Source organism: Ambystoma mexicanum, chromosome 6q (assembly GCF_040938575.1).
Source record: "Ambystoma mexicanum isolate Mex_15411 chromosome 6q, UKY_AmexF1_1, whole genome shotgun sequence".
NCBI classification, from domain to species: Eukaryota; Metazoa; Chordata; class Amphibia; order Caudata; family Ambystomatidae; genus Ambystoma; species Ambystoma mexicanum.
This window is the reverse complement of record NC_090937.1, coordinates 1,601,527,543-1,601,542,082: the sequence shown is the minus strand read 5'-3', so window position 1 is coordinate 1,601,542,082 and position 14,540 is coordinate 1,601,527,543. Positions and strand designations below refer to the sequence as shown.

Below are 14,540 nucleotides of genomic sequence, written 5' to 3'. Positions count from 1 at the left end.
AGGATTGAGATGGAGAAAGTGAGGATTGAGATGGAGAAAGTGAGGGCCCTGTTTTGGCAGGTTTGAGATGGAGAAAGTGAGACTGTTTTGGGAGGATTGAGATGGAGAAAGTGAGGATTGAGATGGAGAAAGTGAGGGCCCTGTTTTGGGATGATTGAGATGGAGAAAGTCAGGATTGAGATGGAGAAAGTGAGGACTCTGTTTTGGGAGGAGTGAGATGGAGAAAGTGAGGATTGGGATGGAGAAAGTGAGACTCTTGTTTTGGGAGGATTGAGATGGAGAAAGTGAGGACTGTTTTGGGAGGATTGAGATGGAGAAAGTGAGACTCTTGTTTTGGGAGGATTGAGATGGAGAAAGTGAGACTCTGTTTTGGGAGGATTGAGATGGAGAAAGTGAGGATTGAGATGGAGAAAGTGAGGGCCCTGTTTTGGGAGGATTGAGATGGAGAAAGTCAGGATTGAGATGGAGAAAGTGAGGACTCTGTTTTGGGAGGAGTGAGATGGAGAAAGTGAGGATTGGGATGCAGAAAGTGAGACTTTGATTTGGGAGGATTCCGATGAAGAAAGTGAGCATGGTCTGAATAGCAGAAAGGCAGACAGAAACAGTCAATTGGAGCGCATCCGTAAAGAATTGAGATGTACAAATCCACACTTTTGCTTCCATCCACCCTACAACCTGTATCCAAAGCAACTCCTAACAAACCCAGCTCATCCATTTACGGAGATGGTCTAGGCTGACTTCAATGACTCTGCACTCCAAATGTGGGCCTTAACTGGAGCAGGGTTGTACAAATATAACCCATTCCCAAAGCCAGTGCTCATTTGGAAAAGGACTGCGGCCAACGGGGGTATTACCCCAAGATATGACGTGCTGCGTGATTGTCACGTTTGACCTCTAAATTCTTCCATTCCCTTTCTCATTTCTTAGGCGACGGGCTAGATTCGGATGGGCCGCTGAGCCCACAGTGTTAAAACCCGAATTCCTGTATGTATTGTGGTCTAGTTTACGGGACTTCGTCGCTAAAGAGCACCCTATTAACTAAATATGCAGATTATCTGACATTCAACTCTTTTCAGCTCTTGTAATTTCTGTGTATGCTCTATTTACGAGGGAAAGTGATCTTTTTATAGGGGCATTTCTGAATGCTGTTTAGTTTCTTTATTTGAATTTGCAAAATATCTACTTGTAGGGCACTATAACACTTTGGGCCTGGTTCACACTATGAGAGCCCTTCACATTTACGGTTTCTGTTTGAACCACAGAGGTCAAATAAAGAACTAGAGGGCCAACATTCCACCAGACGCTGTGTCAGCACTGGGTGCCATGTTGGAGGAAGAAACACGCCACTTTCCATTGGTTCCTATGGCTGCTTTTCTACCAGCATGGCACGCATGGCTGCTAACTGAATGGAAAATGGCTGCCTCCATTTTTGAAAAGTGTGGATTGTTTGCTCTCTAGTTCTTTATTAAACCTCTGTTGCTTGAACACATCACAACAACACAGTGATGGTTCTGCTGCTGTGGCCCACTGACAAGTCTGTCTTCCTTTTCTATGATTATCTACTCTGGGCACAACCCACAGTCCCAGGCCCAAACTCTGGGATTCCTGTTTCATTCTGGTCTGACATGTATCCCCCAAGTGGATGCCATCACAACATCCTCTTTTATTTCTTTCCTCTTCCTGCTTTTTCTTGACCGATTGATACAAGGTTACAGTGTTACTCGTCCCTTTAACTTCTCAATGACCTCTGGATGTATCTGGCTCATAATACCAGTAGTAGGTTGCATTTTAGCGTACCTCATAAACCAAAATAGCCCCATAATCAATGTCTTGAGAATGTGGTTCGATGTCTTTACAACGACACCCAAAACAACGACATACTTTAAAAATGACACCTGAACAACGAAAAAAGTTGAAATTTGTTTTTTTTATTTTAGGGGTCCCCTCCAAACCCCACATTTCTACTGCCTGTTTACCCTTCCCCCTAATACCCTCAGCCCTTTTAATGCCTTAACCCACCACCCATATATACTTTTACTACTTTAAAATTCGACTTTTTGTCGTTATTTAGGTGTCGTTTTTAAAGTATGTGGTTATTTTTTGTTCATTATAAACACTGGATACCAGAATGTATACCTCTCATACGGGGCCCGCCTGCGCTTTGCATGTTCGAATCCCCTCAGCAGAGCCGACTCAGCCTTTCATCCGTTCAAGGTGAATACAGGATTAAGTGCCCTTGTTATTACAACACTTAGAAGCCGGATGCATTTCGCTTGAAGTGCTGTATAAGAGCATGAATACTATGACACCATTGTACGCATGACTGTTAACACTTGTGAAGCACAACTTTACATAGAGAACTCTCAGTGTGAAGAAGCCGAGTTAGCTAACTTTGGGTTTCTGTTGCCCCCACAGGACCTTCTGAGGGGGAGCTCGTCACGGCGCACTGGCTCTCGGGAGGACGGGTCAAGAGAGCCGTCAACATCCTGGACAAGGTCAGTGTAAAATCTTCTTTTCCACGACGCCTGCCATTTTATTTTTGGTTACGGCCGTTTTAATATATCGTGTGCAGAATGAGAGCAATGGTTTTGGTTGCAAAGCAGTGGTAGAAGTGTACCGAAAAAGGTAGTGGAACGGTGGTCTCGGCAGGGGAGAGGGTAGGCGGAAGCATAGTGCAACATGTGGATAGGTGTTGTGGCTGGGACATTGCAATAGTCTACACAACTAGTAAGTGATGCTCGTAGTACAACGTTACTCCTGCACAGGGACATTCATGGACACATGCTCTGGACAGAGTGGTGAATAGGAAAAGGTAAAAGTGGTGGAACACCGCTCCAGACCGTTCCCGCTCACTTCGAACACTGTTGCAAAGTCTTTAGGGACTGTGCGGTAATCGTAGCTGCAAAGTCTCTAGCCAATAGGAAGGCAGCTTTCCCTGTGCTTGATCACACAGGTCTGTAGTTGAGGTTGGCTAAAGCACGAGCACCATAAACAAAGGGGCCGATTCACAACTCTTTTTTTCAAATGTAAATGATATTCACGCATGGAAAAAATAATTACCATTTATGTATCATTACGTTATGCGTGATTCACAGAAGTGAAAAGATTCATAATGCACGTGCATAAGTGATTTCCATAAGTGTTGCACACTAGTCAGATTATGCCTATATAATGTACTCACAGATGGTTTGTATTCGTTTTTTTTTAAACTGGACAGCGGCCAGAGTCGTGCCAAAGTCCTGGGCCAGGGAAATGCAATACACACTCGTTTGGCACCCAGACCGTGTGCATTTAGGAGGCTTTACACACAATTAGCATGCAGACCCCCACATGTATATGGACACCTAGCTTTCACGTGTATGGATCTGGTGTAAATTGTGCAGAATGTGTGGAGCGGTCCAGTTTATATTCCCGATGGGCATAGCTGCCAACGGGCCCCATGTCATGTGTGACACCTTCGCCAGTCCTGAGGTTTCCTGTTGCATTCTGGGACTTGTAAGCCCACACTTTCAGCAGGAAAACCGAAACTACAAGTTCCAGCATACGGTGGGAAACAAACAGGACATGCTCAAGGTGTCAGACATTATGCAGAAAAATTGTAATTGTCCGTGGACAAGTACACACCCTCCTAACATTTGTAATATCACTTGCGCCAAACACGAGGCGCCGCACAATTCCTTCCTCTATGGGGATTATCTATAGAATAGGTATTTAGACAAAACACAGTTTCATTTATCAATCTTATTGAATATTTTAATGCTACAAAAAATAGAGGACATTCATTAATAATTGTTAAAAACCAACTATAGAAAGACCTACTATAAAAAAAGCAGCACACCAACCGGTGATCACACATGTCACACCATTCATCTCATACCCTTCCATACCCATTCATACCAAAACCATTCAAGCTTGTGCAAATAACCGCATAGTCTGTCTGTTGTCTATTCGACAACAATGCTATCGTAGATTTTAGAATATCACACATTGTTTTTTTGCCCGCTAGAATGCATAAATATGTATTTTCTTGAAGGTGGTATATGTTGTCAAGATTTCTTTGAACATATATTGATTACCAAGTTCTTACTAACCCAAGTTAGAAACCACTCCTAAAGGAGTGGGATCTACAAATGTGTCTACTCGAGTTTCGGGCAACTGGGTGGTTATATCAGTTCCAACCAGTGCGCCTCGTCAGGACAAGTAATTGCGAAAATACAGTTTTGTACAATAATTCAAGTTGGTGTGGGTTGAATTCTTTTATCCAGTCGTTGGCCTGTTGTGTCTTGCATATTTCATGTTCCACAACTTCTATACATAAGCTAGATCGCCACTGCGTTGAATGTGTAGGGCGACAAAGGCGCCATATAGCGTCACCGTTTTGAAAGGAGAGCAGAGTGTCATTTCCCGGGTAAAGTCGTCACTCAGGTCGATATTTCCCGTTTCAAAAATCCTTTGTGCATCTGAACTGGCCACCTTTCCAATTCGAATGAAGCTCTCCATCATAAAGCAGTATGTTTGACAGCATGGGGAGCGGTGGTTCGTTCACCCAGGTACGTCCTGTTGTAGCAATGTACGCCACTGCTTCCTATATTATTCAACTCAGTCTGTACCAATATCTCGAAGTGGACTCCATCGGCTATGCTTGATCCAAATCCGATCTCTGCATGCAGGCCGCTGCTTACAATCATTCCAAGTGTCATACATGACAGGAGGCAACTTGGCAGCTACAGATGTGTGCAATTTAATAGCACAAAACTCTATGCATGCGTAATATGCACATTGCATACATTACGTAAACGTAGGCTTTGGCCAATGGACGTAGGTCACCGCTATGTGTGAAAAGCATTATGAAGATGCCCCTATACGTTGAGCATGAGTATCAAGGGAATGGACACAACAGGTCAAGAAGTCACAAAAATGCAAATTTGCGAATTGTGTTTTTAAGATGCTTACGTTATGGTGTCCAGGGTGTGCAGGCAGATTCTGTACTGGGTTCATAGTGTACATAGAATGTGGAGGGGAACACTTTAGTCCTACTCAGTCAGCACAACTATTACATGTGCTCACATATAGTGCAGAGCACGGGCAGCCAGCCCACCAACCTCCAGATGTTTTGAACTACACCTCCCATCAGCCCTGTTCATTGTAGTCAATGATGAGGCATCATGGGAGTTGTAATCCGCAATATCCAGTTGTTTTGAACTACACCTCCCATCAGCCCTGTTCATTATAGTCAATGATGAGGCATCATGGGAATTGTAATCCACAATATCTGGAGGGTGACAGATTGACTATCCCCGGTAAAGAGAACTGTGTTTGTACTGGCTTTTCACGTGGAGGTCCTCCTCCACCTTGACTTGTTCTGTCCTCGAACATATTAGGTCCTGCAACTCTGTAACCTGCCCTGCAACTAGTGCCTTGATGCCCTCGGGTTTAGTGTGCTGCTGCAAATGTAAAAATATAAATAACTCCTCTCGGCAATCATAAGGCTTAGCAGGTATGCCTCCTGGTGCAAGACCCTGTATGCACATCTGTCACAAAGTGCTCTCGAACATGTGTACCGAGGGGAGTCTTTTTCAGTGGTATTCCAGAAATCTCACAGTGTAAGACCTGACAGGAGTGATATCTCCTGGATCGAAAGGATCATGTTTTACAGTGAGGTTCCACTGACGTCCTCGTGACCAATGAGTCTGATCAGGCGCTCAAGTGTGCACCTCACACACCCGAAATTAAATACAGAACTCTGACGTGGTTACATGCCACGCTGCACTAGTTAATCCTGCCCTGTCTTCCTCAGTGCATTCTGGGACTTGTACACTTGCTTTCAGTGGTTCCATGTCAATGATGTCCCTGCAAAAATGGCGTCTAACACAAATGTCGCCAAGAAAAGGCCATGGTTTGCTGGGACATTATCACATTGAACATGAGGGGGGCCACCCCTGCAACCCCAGCTCCCTCTGACCCCATATAGTTGCCTCAGCCTTTTCCCGACGACCATGGGTACGGCGACCATATATATGGGGATACTATTACCGGATACCCTTTTAGTTTGTATCAATGTGTTTATTTTGGGTATTTATTGAATAACCTAGCGCTGGGAAGCCGCAGAGCGCTGTACATTAGTAGGGGTTATAGGCCGAGACTGAATGGTTACGGTGGGGAAAACCCCTTACAGCATAGCATTTATTTCCACCATGTCACTTAGGGTAGCAGGCAATAATTTACCTTAACAGTTTCTGGATTGCAGGAGAGTCAGCACAAGTCTGCTATCGATGGGTATGAGGTTCCAGAGTCTGGGACCAAACAACGAGAACGCTTGTTTCCTGGTTCTTTTCTTTTTCCATTTCTGCTCTTCGAGCCTGGCCAGGTCCTGACGTTTGGCGATGCGCTGACCGCCAGAGGTTTTGATTTTCTCTGGCAGTTAGGAGGAAGTGTGCGTGGCGTCATGTTTTGTATACGATGCCGCTGGCTTGGAGAGTGATCCATGCCTGCATGGAGCGGCGGTGAAGTTCAAAGAGTGCGGGCGTTACTATTGGCAGGCACATTTGACGAGGAGGGGGCAGCATGTGGATGATGCTTCTCATAGGCTGTGGGGTGGTGGTGCTTGCAGCGGTGGGTAGGCCGGGAGCAACTTCTTTCCTCTGTATCAGTGAGTTCAAACCAGCGCCTGTGCAGTCAGTTTGACGCTGGAGTCTGGTAGAAAGGGATTGATTATCAACCCACATAGTTGATACCATTGTGTTTTGATTTTTTGTTATGGGCTTTTGGAAGTAGACGCAGTGTGTTGTTGCTACTTGTGAGACTCCTTTGACGTCAACTGGAGCTTTGACATTGGCGACAGGGAGTCTGAGCTCTGCGGTGCTTGGCTCACAGGTAAGGATTTCCCGCCCAAATAACGAGTAAGAGAAGAAGTTAGCTGTGATGAGTTGCCATCTGGCAAGGGTGTGAAAGCTCTGGCTCTTTGGATTGTTATTCATTAATACATGGTGCAGGTAATTCCATCTCTGGAAGGGAGATCTGCTGATCAGATTCCCCTTTTATAGGCTCCAAGCCAAAAGCATAGTGTGTACTTGTGGCAAGCTGCATTAGTACCGTGATCCGCAGCGCCTGCTCTCCAGTGACATAGAGAAAGTTCAGAGGTCACATGTGCCCTCTTGACATCTGCAGTGACAACCAAGTCTCTGCAGTGCGGGGGTTGCATTTAAGATATGCACCCTGATGCCAAAACTCCATCATTATGGGAATACTGCCCTGGTGGCAGAATAATCTTTAAATATAAGCCATACCCTAGTTAGGGCATGGTGGCCAGCATCGCTCATAGTTATCCCAGCCACATTTAATGGATATGGCACGGTGAACGGAAGATAGCACAGGGGCAATGTGCTGGACTTGGACGCAAGACCATGCATAGCAACAGAGGTTCGAATCACAGATCCGCACTTACAAACCAAACTCAGGTATGGGATTAAGCCAGTTATGGAAAAACAATTAAATAAATAAAGTTATTACAGATGTGTCAGTTCTGTGGGCCCAGTTCAGCTGTGAAAGGGTTATGTGTATTCGCTCAAGAAAAACCTCCCCCTGCCCACTGGCAGAACTGTACACTTAGCGGATTGCCTGTCTTTGTTCCTTTGTAAGGGGAGATAACACACTTTCCCCAGGGACTGGCACTTCACAGGAGGCCTCAACTTCCAGTAGCACAAAGCCCTTTATCAGAAGGGCAAAGTGCATTCATTTCTAGAGCAGGGATTGGACCCTTAATGCAGGCAAGGTTTTGTCCAATCACTGTGCGCTTTCGCCTTTAAAAGAAGGGGTCTCACACCACTTCTTTGTATCGTCCCTGAAATCCAATATTGCAAGAATATTTCACTGGGCTCTGCTGAGAGAGCAGTCCTTTTCAAAGTCCTACAGTTGTCAGGTGAAGTTAGGTGTCCCATGGCAGAGGCAAGCTCCGTCCCCTAATCATCCCCACGGACCATTGGGGTGAACTCTGTTGCTGAACCAAATCCTGCATCCCTTTTAGCCACCCTGTTTTCTAGGACCTCACTGTGTTGTAGGATCCCTAAAGGTGTGTGCCAGCCTCCCCCGTGTTTGCGAGCCTGGGAAAAGGAATTAACCTTGGCCCTTGAGTCCCTGGAGTGGGACACACAGCTCCTCAAACCCAGAACAGCCTAGATCCCTATTTTCGGTGCTGAGCAAACCACTCACTAGGCCCCTTCCGATGGTGCCCTTGGTGTTCATTGTTCGTCGAACCACTCTTTGCCTGTTCGACTCTGTTTTCTGCTGCTCTGTGCCATCTGAAGCGTGACGTTGCCTTGGCTTGAACTAAAGAAGTACATCTGCTTTGCATTGTTCTCGGCACCGTTTGGACTGCACGCTTCTTCATTGCTGCTGTAAGTTGATCGGCCTGACCTAGGTATCCCCCGAATCATGACTCCACATCCAATCGGCTCGCTAGCACATACTGGTACCAGCTTTCGGCCATCGAACCTCTGCCACCGAACCCACATGGTGACCACTCATTCAGCACCGCTCGAGGTAGATGCTTTGAGACGGCAGCAACCTTCCCTTCATCACCTCGAACCGAAACGAGCCAGCGAATGATGCTGAGAAGCCTGGATCGCTACTTCACACATTCTGAATATCTGAGCCATCGTCGGTTTTGGCGCTGACTTGTAATGACAGAATGAACTCATTCCCTCACATCATCATGATTTGAACAAGTACTGCTTTTGACCTCGTTGTCTTACTGCAATCTGCTATGGTTCCTGCGGATATGATTCCCAGTGAGACAAGCCTCTACTCTCTGGTGCAGCTGTTTGACCTCATTTTAGTTCAAGGCGGTGCACAGGTGCAGAGAGGGCACGTGGGGGTGAAGCAGCTTACTAGGGAGCCCAATTGTATGCTGTTCAGTAAGGGGAGCAGTTTTACAGATAAACCTTAGCAGAGGCTGCTCAATTTCCCCTTACTCTAACCGGAGGTAATGTGCTTTTGCTGCATTCTAACCGGAGGTAGTGTGCTTTCGCTGCACGCTAACCACAGGTAGTGTGCTTTTGCTGCACTCTAACCAGAAGTAGTGTGCTTTTGCTGCACTCTAACTGGAGGTAGTGTGCTTTTGCTGCACGCTAACCAGAGGTAGCTCACTTTAAGACACTCCACACACTTCCCACTTACCTTGTGCTGCGTTGTCTCTATGTTTAGCTGGGAACAGTAGGGATCCTGGCACATCTCTGCCTCTCAAATAGCAGCCATGAAAAGGGAGAAGGAACTATGTGTAGTCCCTGCTCCCTGTTCCCTGGCAGCCATTTTCTTTGTTTACTTTTTCTATCAACACTTTTTAAAGGCCGCCACAGAAATTGAGAAGGGACTATGTGTAGTCTCTTCTCCTAAATCCATAGCAGCCATGTTTTCTTTCTTTCTATAGTTGAGAAACGGTTTACACAACGTTCTCAACTCGAGAAAAATACTATTAGTACCCCAGTACAACTAATAGCAATAGAACTCTCTGGCTTGCAATTGATACACTGGGTCATTACCAGACCGTTAATGCCCCCTCTTCTCTGGTTCTGTTGCTTAATTAATGCTGCAAGTGGAGTCAGTGTGCTCGCAGCACTTTGTGGCTTTTCAAGAACTCAAATAATAACTTTTACTCTATGGTTGCATTTGCAGAAGCATTTTCGTAGGGGATCCATGAGTGTTGTAGGAGGACATTATTTCAGTGCCCGATGGCATTCCATGATGGAATAGATGTTTGCCCAGACAATCAATTTTTTGGGATAATAGTTTTTGGTAAATACAGCCATTTTATCAGTTATTCTGCTGGTAGTTTTGGTGCAAATTGGGTGCTGTGGTACGACAATTTCATGGGCGCCATCAAAACATGGCACGGTGCACCCCATTTAGAGTTTACGGTATTCGCTCTAATTTCCTTCATGTGGTAATCATGAGTTAACCGCAAGGATCCGTGTGATTAAGAGTCATGCTGAGCCTTCAGCTATCTCCATTTTGGAGTCATAGTGGACACGCTTGGGGATTGCCATATTACCCACTGCAGAATTTACCACCTGCAGTAATACCGCAAACAGGGCAGGCTTTTTGAGGTAGCAATTTCCTCCAGACGCAACCAGACGGTTTAGAAGAGTTTGGAATTTGAAACTGTGAAATTGGCAGTGTAGGAAAAGTGGTGCTGGTAATTACATTACAGCCACACTTTCACCGTACCGTCAAACACTAAACGAGTCCCACTGTGTGGTTGGGATGCCATCAAGAAAGGGTGTTGGGGAGAAAATAGAGTCTTCCCGAACCCCCAAGCACTTTAGAGTTAGGCAAGACTTGTTTAAGGTGTTATAATGGACTAGGAGGAGGAGGGGCACTGGGAAGGCTCTCTCATGCAAAGATAATCACATACACAGACATAGGCAAGCACTGAAGAGAGTAGTTCTTGTATAAATATAAGGTGCAATTAACTATTAGTTGGATAGATTTGTAATGTCCGATCCCAGGCATTTTAAAAGCTTAACTAATGCTGCAGATGAGTCAATCTCACCCTCCTTTCCAGAAGGAATGTGCCATTTCCATCAAATGTTGTTTTTGGCAAATGGCGTTGCAGTTTGCACTGGTGCAAAACTTGTGCTATTTGCAGCAATGTTGTTGTTGTGAGCTTAATGTGTGAAAATACCTCTTTTGTCCATAGCAACTGCTGCTTCTCCTTAGTAACCGACTATAGTGCTGGTCGTATCTGCCCGTTAATCGCGACTGCGTTCTGAAGGGCAAATCTGAGGGTAAACTCAAGAGGATTTTTCTGTCAGAGGAAAAAGCTCTTACACGCGGTGCAGACAAGTGCAAGGCAGCCCACGTCGTTTGTGGAGATGTCATTAAATCTCTGTTTTAGTGACTTTTGGTGAGTCTGCTTGATGAACAGGTAGAGGTTTGGCAGGATTTTCTACCCAATATATTTACAGAATATTCTGCCGAATATTCCCTTGAAACACCATGGTTACGGCTACAACTCTGAGCAATTAGAAAAAGTGACCGTTAATCACAGATGAGTGATAAGCACTGTACCGCGGACAGAGCACTCGCTATCCACGGAAGCCAAAAAAGGAAAGTGCGCTTTTCTTTCGTGACCACGTGTGCACTGCCATGTAAAACATGCACCTCTGCCTTAGTAAATTGCACTTGCACATGGGATTTTATTTCTTATTATAATAATAATGTTTGTTCTTCTTCATGAAGAGTTCCCACAGCTTCTTAGTGCTGTATTGCAGCTGTTACTGTTACCCCATTTTTGATTCATCGACCTCAGAAGTTGAAATGGTGAGTTGGTCTATTCGTGGGATTCTACCTTGTGGGGTGCTTTACTTGCGAGCTACACACAGGGCCTGATTCATAGAATTCTTTGCACGGTGCAAAGTGACGTTGCACTGCCAACAAACACACTGATTCATGTATCCATGCAAAGTGTCTTTTTGCTTTTTGCCATGCAAAGTCACCTTGCACAGAAAAAATACACTTGCACTGCTCCACCTGGATACATGGAGCAGTGCAAAGTACTTTGCACGGTTCCATGAATCAGGGTGTTTGTTGGCATTGCAAAGTGACTTTCCATCAGTGAAAAGTCTCTTTGCACCGCGCACAAAATTCCATGACTCTGGCCCTGAGACTCCACAAAGGTGCGATGACTCTGCTTGGATTGAATGCTTCTTCCGCCTGCGAGCGGCAAAGAGGATCTTACCGTTCCTATCGTTTGCCAACAAAACAACCACCATGATCGCCCTCGTCATGTCCAGAATAGACTACGCCAACAGCCTATACTTAGGCATGTCTGAACGACTTTTCAAAAAACTACAACGCATACAAAATGCGGCAGCCAGACTGCTTCTGAAACTAACCCGAAGAGAACACAGCACACCAGCGCTGAAAACACTACATTGGCTACTAATAAAACAACAAATAAAATTCAAAACAATGTGCATCACGCATAGGGCAATACACAACCAAGGCGCTGAGTTCCTGAGAGACAAACTGTGTCTACATCAACCAACAAGAATGCTCAGATCAAGCATTGACATCCGCCTGGAACCAAAACCCTACAACAAAAGAAAACTTGGAGGTCTTCCTTCTCTCACCAAGCACCGAAAACCTGGAACGACCTTCCAAAGTACATCCGTAACACAAGAAACCACCTACTATTCAGGAAACTACTCAAAACCTGGCTCTTCACGTCAAAACTAGAAAGCCCGGCTACAGGGGCACACTCACAACTAAAACAGCGATGAACGAAGAGACAGACCCTGATCCACACCAAGCAATCGATGGAAAAACCTTAAGGAAAATATCCCCCGACATACAAAACGACTTACTGGGAGACAGCCGCAATAAGACCAAAGACGGAATACTTAGCAAGACAAAGACAGAAACACCCGGACGACTCATCAATAGGACCATGACCCCAAGCTATAACCACCCACAACAGACCTAATCACTGCAGATAGCAAGGAAACAGGAAACACTGTACCATTAGCTCCAATCCAGAGGGGGAGAAACAGAATAAGCACCCACACTACACAATGTCCATCAAGATACAGCGGGAAGCACAATGCGCCATCACACAGTAACTACAACTAAACAATAGCCCAAGGAAGTCACCCTATGGAAACCAAAGAACCAACTAAAGATAGTCATGACAGGAGGAAATTAATGACTGAATACACAGGCTGACCTAGACAAACTCACTAGGACGCCCATCAACAGCACTCCAACCCTGAAGCATTCAAAGCCTCAACCGACCAGGGTCACATTAGACAACGAGAGAATAGATACTACCAACCCAGCCCCACACCCAAAGAAAAGGTTCAGACACACCTATCACTCCATGGTAGGAGATGGTAGGCACTCCATACAATACTCAGTATGATAAAGTTGGATCAGCGCAGCACCACCACAGCGCGACAGCCCATAAGGAACCAGCAACAACCCCTCCCACAGGGATACAGCCCGAACAGAACCAGAAGTACCTGACATCAAACCTGGCATCAGGATACAGACCCCACTAACCCAACCCTCGACTTTCTGCATACTTAACTCACACAAAAGTCACACAACCATTACCCGCCCTCCTTCCTGTTTACAGATCTGCCAGAGCGCCTGGGGTCCAATTCCGTTGGTGACGGTGTGCTATATAAGTACCTTTAATGTTAAAGGTCATTTGTACCATGCAATATCACCACCGGAGCGGTCCCCTGGTGCTCTGGCGGCTCTGAAAGAGGAAGGGAGGGTGAGTTAGTGGGAGGAAGCTGGAAAAGTGCAAGAAAGCAGTGATTTGCTGTTGGCGGCCTCAGCCCGGTGGGTCCGTTGGCTGGGCCTGGGGTGTTTGCGGCCAGTAGTCGTGCACTGTTGTGTTGGTCTATGTGTGTTTTTGTTTTGTTGTTGCAGTTTAGTGAAGTTTGTGCGGTTTGTTGTGCTGTGGGCTTGTGGTTGTGTTTGGTTAGGAGTTTGAGAGGTGTATGCAGAGGTGGAAATTGTTAGTGGAATTGGTTAGTTGGCATCTCTATCCTGAATTGGCCTGTTGGGCAAGCGTTGTCTCTCCAGATGGGACGGGGGCACCCTGCGCCTCTGTCCTGATCATGACCCGTCCGGCATTCAGTGTCCCTTTCACATCTCGCTCCCACCTCCACCAGCCTCCCTCACAACCCCATCTGTCCTCCCTACCCACTCAAATGGCCAGTGCACCTGCCAGTGTCCACAACTCAGTTAGTGTGGTGATTGTCAATATCCCTTTAACATAACATAACAAGAGTACTGCAGAGAATGAGGAAGTGGGTGTGTTCACGGGAAGTCACTCGTTGTAAGTGTGATCACAATCAGGACATATAGAAAACCACAAGACGTGCTCACTGCATTTTACTGTTCAGTGGAAATACCAACCCATTTTTATCAGTTGCGACCTGCGCCCGATGCAGTAGTGTAAGTTCCATCAGTGCATTATAAATGCAGCATTTTATTAGGCTCTAGTAATTTGGTGAAGTCTGGGTCCCACACGTTTTATTGTTTGGCTTTTATATATCCCTGTAGTGCCTCAAATCTTTCTCTGCAGCAGAAAGGAAGTGTGCAGCTAAAATGGCTGCCCAGCAAGGAGTAGAAAGGCTGTCGTCACCGTTTAGATCATTTTCTGATAATTGAGTTTGCAGGGTTCTCAGCTCTGGATCAGATGGACCGGCCGTGCACATGTTCACAGGTGCTGGATTGGCTGCAAGACAGATCCGTGACGCGCCCTGCCACAGCTGGAAAATCTATTTGAGTTCCTGCTACGTCCTTCTCGCAAACAAAATGGCCGACTAACCGAGCAACGCGTGTTTGCAGCAGAGAGGAGGGCCTAGCACTCAACTTGAACGTTATCGGATTTATTGAAGATTATGGCTCCAACGTGAGAAACCGAGGTCTCAATATTTGGGGTGGGGACAAACCAAGATATATGTAGCATTTGAAACTGTGTGGGACAGGTGACTGTTTAGTGGAAGGAATGTTCAAACCATCCCACG

At 45.9% G+C, this 14,540-nt stretch overlaps 1 protein-coding gene across 3 annotated transcripts in view; it reads left to right on the top strand.

Annotated features, from left to right (window-relative positions):
* The window catches only part of LOC138516887 (disintegrin and metalloproteinase domain-containing protein 33-like), a 629,971-nt gene that overhangs the window by 48,400 nt on the left and 567,031 nt on the right, over nucleotides 1–14,540 (top strand). For all 3 annotated transcript variants that reach the window (XM_069632337.1, XM_069632338.1, XM_069632336.1), the window contains exon 2: nucleotides 2,416–2,495. In XM_069632337.1, the coding sequence (XP_069488438.1) occupies nucleotides 2,416–2,495 (80 nt within the window). The remainder of the gene's footprint in view (nucleotides 1–2,415; nucleotides 2,496–14,540) is intronic.